The 4,121-nt window shown below is 34.9% G+C and overlaps 1 protein-coding gene across 1 annotated transcript in view; it reads left to right on the top strand.

Moving 5' to 3' along the window:
* Positions 1–4,121, top strand: part of tmprss3a (transmembrane serine protease 3a) — a 23,350-nt gene that overhangs the window by 18,307 nt on the left and 922 nt on the right. Inside the window, exons 9-10 of the mRNA XM_016450833.1 lie at positions 2,675–2,817; positions 3,067–3,219. Of these exons, the coding sequence (XP_016306319.1) occupies positions 2,675–2,817; positions 3,067–3,219 (296 nt within the window). The remainder of the gene's footprint in view (positions 1–2,674; positions 2,818–3,066; positions 3,220–4,121) is intronic.

Genomic DNA, 4,121 nt, shown 5'->3' on the forward strand with positions numbered 1-4,121 from the left:
AACAGAACGAATAAGACATACCCGCGTTGTAACAAATAAATAAAAGGTTTTTGGATTTTCCCCTTACTTCAAACGAATGCTTAGTTTGTGGCTCGTTATTATTATTATTAATAATACAAAAGGCTATACAATAAAACAGTACGATGACAAATTTTATATTAAACTTTGAACTTTTATTAACAATATGAATAAGGAAAATATGTTTTACCCGCATTGTAACACATATAAATAAACGGTCTTTGGATTTCCCCTTTTTTTAAAAACGATCGCAGTTTGTGGTTCATTATTAGCCTATTGATTAAAACACGTCAGCCATAAAATAGTACAATGGCAAATTCGCATAGGCCTATATTAAACATCTAACTTTTATTAACAAAATTAATAAGACGGATAGGCTATAGCCTACTTGCGTTGTAACCCAAATAAATAAGGTCTTTTCCCTCTTTTAAAACAAATGCTTAGTTTGTGGTTCATTGTTTTATTTATTTATTTTTAATGACAATAAAGACAAACTCGCTTATATTAAACGAAGCAATCAAACTTTTATGTTTTTGAGCATTACATCACGTGGCCAGAGCAACTGCTGTTACACAAAAGGTCGACACAGTGGCGCTAAAAGCTCAGAAGACTGTATTGAACACGAGCGTAAAAACACAGAAGTAGAGGACTTTCAACCAACATACAAAGAATATGGATGTCAAGATGTTGTTGTCGTTGGTGTCTGAACATAGAGATATATTTATATTTATATTCATACGATATATTTTCTGTATATGTTTTTATGCAGCTCATGGTATTTTTATAACAGTAAAGGATGTTTATGACAAATGACAAGCAGGTAGCGTTCAGTCCATTATAACATACAAAGAGTGCATGTCAGCCTATTATAGGATCAAAATCAATTTTAGATCACAATCAGAAGTTCGATGATGGTTTAAAGTGGGGTTTGAGCAAAAACATTAATTACATACATTTTGAAATGTAGCTTGATGCTAATTGTACCTCTAATTATATTTTCTTGTAAGCATTATGGATAGTTTGTGTTTCTGATGAAGAACCAAAAGTTATTTATCTTAATTTAATGCTGTATATTGAGCAGTGGACGATGTAAAAGCCATATACAAGATACATAGGCTACATGAGGAAAAATGCATTGCTGGTCGGCGCCACCTAGCATGCAGGCTTGAATTAGTAAAAGGCGATTAATCATTTCGCGCTCAGTGTGAAAGCAACGTTTCGCGATTCGCCTCGCTTTTTCGCAACGCGCTCAGTGTGAAACGGCCTTTAGACATCCCCTTTAAATATTTTATCAGTGCTTCTCTCATAACGTGTATTTAATGTCACACTTCGTGATCATCACTCACATGAACGAGTACCAATTTGCATCAGATTGCATCGGGGTTTTGTCAGCAATCTCGAGAAAATTGTCGGTGAGTGAAAATCGGGCCTAAAATCGTGTAGTTTATACCCGACATAAGCTGAAGGGCCAATCCAAGTGATCTTTCTCACCAAGTGTCCAATGATTCAACAATTCAACATGCTCAGTTGGGTGCCGACAATGTGAAATACACTGCAGAACTAGAACAAGATGAAGAAAACTATTGGTTACGTCAATAATAAGTAATAACTTGACCCGGTCAGGTCACTCAAACCAATGAGGGCAAATGGTACATTCAAGTCCTCCTGGGTGGATAGTTTTTATTTGGGAGTTGTGAAATTGTAATTCTGATGTCAGCTGCAAATAAATCACTTTGGTCAGAGCAAGATGGCAATGTACCTTTTCTACAAAAATCCACGTTTGTGACAGCCCTGACAATACTTTTATATTCTGTACATGCAACTTAGTTAATTTAATTGTAAATGATGATTTCTTACTTAAAATATAAGATTTCTTAACTTCAATATAGATGCTGCTTTTTTTTTCTCACTGACATATTCACAACTCAGAAACAAATATTGCATTTTGTCTGCATCTTTCATCAAAATCTTTCTGCATGTTATAAAAAATTATTTTGTGAGAATACACAGATACTTTTGTATGTATTTCAGTGGAGAAATCTGTTTGGTAACACTTTACTTAAAGCCTTAACGGTTATTAAAGGGTATAATGCAATATAATCATTCATAATGTACATTGTAATACATTATATTTTGTCATAAATAATTAAAACCTCATTTAAAATGCATAGTGTAACAATGAATTGATGTGTTATAATGTATTAACTGTGGTTACAATTATTCATGAGACTGTACAATGCATTATAAGGTGCATTACGATTACAAGGCATAATTAATGCATTAAAACTACTTTTATAATTCATTATACATAAAGGCTTTAAGTAAAGTGTTACCATATGTTTTTGTCCCCAGAATGCTGTAACCGCAGCATCTATATGGGCCAAGATAACCAGCCAAACACGGGCACACTTGGGGTAAACAGGAATTCCAGGCCAAAACCAACCAGTGTGGTTATGTTTAGCTCAGTCATCACCATTCAGATGAACAGACTGCAGTTCTGTTTGGTGCAAAACAATAAAACTACAGTCCCCTGATGAAAGATTTTGTTGTAGTTCTTGTGCCGCTGCTACTTAAGAGTAATATATATAGCCAGCAAAAAAAAAAAAAGAACAACACATTCGTTCTTCTCAGTTTGTAAAATGTTGTGTTCTATTAGGTGAAGGGAGTGTTTCGCTGCATTCAGCAAGAGTCCCACTGATCTCTACAAAAGCTTGCAGTCAGCCGGAGGTTTACCAAGGTTATATATCACCAGGCATGATCTGCGCCGGGTACTTGGAGGGGGGAACAGACTCCTGCCAGGTATATCATCTCACCATGGATTTGTACTTCACTGAATAAAACATTTTCATGCACATCAAATTACACTTAATTTATATATTCCTTAAGTCTATAATAACCATTGGTTATTAGAATTTGACCAAATACTGATTAACTTTGGAATATTACTGTGCAAGTCAACATGAAACACTACAGTTTAAAGAAAGTAGGCTACGATACTTGAAGGACCTACAGGGAAAAAAAAAACCTTTTTGTCTATGTTGGTAACAGGGTGACAGTGGTGGTCCATTGGCTTGTGAGGATTCCTTCACCTGGAAATTGGTGGGAGCCACGAGCTGGGGGCAAGGCTGTGCAGAAAAGAACAAACCTGGGGTTTACACGCGCATCACACAGTCCCTCGCCTGGATACATCTGCAGATGGAGGTCAGCATATGATCATGTCTGTCTGTGAAATTATGAGTCCAGGAAGTTATGAGGTTTGTCAGCTATATAGTGACACTGTCTCCTTTTAATGAATTTCACATATTTTCATAGCGTCAAATAAAAAGTTTGCAATGTTGTGATTCATTCCTTAAAACTACAATAAAATGAATGAGAAAATTCCAGGACCAAGACAGTTGGAAAAGTGTATGGTTGCACTCTGTGGGAAAATGTACGGTGCCCGCGAGGTGACATGGTCGGTTCACTGAGTTTTGTCGTGGCCAAGAGATATTAATTTGAGGGAACGTGATATTAACTCGTGCGAACAACATATTTTTCTCGTGGCCACGAGTTTAATGCATAAACAGACCCGCATTACCATAGCAACCCGGGATTATCAAAAATGGACAAAACATTTTTATTAACATTAAACATTTAATTTAATATTTGTATATTATTATTATTACATTAACTTATTAGGGCTATATTTTTATATTTATTGTTACATATGCTTATTTCCCCTTTAAATTTGTGTATCGCTTTACCTAGTTAACATTTTGTATAATTATGCTAGCATTTGCTAGCCTACCATATATTTTGCAAATAAACGCCTGCCAATTAGGCTATGCCAATACAGTTTTGACTTTATGATTGTATTTATGCCCATGTGTGATGATAAGAGCGTGTTGATTTTTCATTTACAAATGAAACTAACTTACGTGAATGATTAATTCCTCAACGAAACACTATAGTAGGCCTATTTATAATTATGGTCTATTAATTAGCCGAAATAAAATGAAATATATGTTACATTTAAACTGCATTCCAGCAAAAATTCCAGTCAGCATAATCAAAGCTTTATTGGCATGTTGAGCATTTACAGTAGGCTATTATTTACAAAAGTA

This window comes from Sinocyclocheilus anshuiensis, unplaced genomic scaffold, assembly GCF_001515605.1.
Source record: "Sinocyclocheilus anshuiensis isolate Anshui unplaced genomic scaffold, SAMN03320099.WGS_v1.1 scaffold507, whole genome shotgun sequence".
NCBI lineage: Eukaryota > Metazoa > Chordata > Actinopteri > Cypriniformes > Cyprinidae > Sinocyclocheilus > Sinocyclocheilus anshuiensis.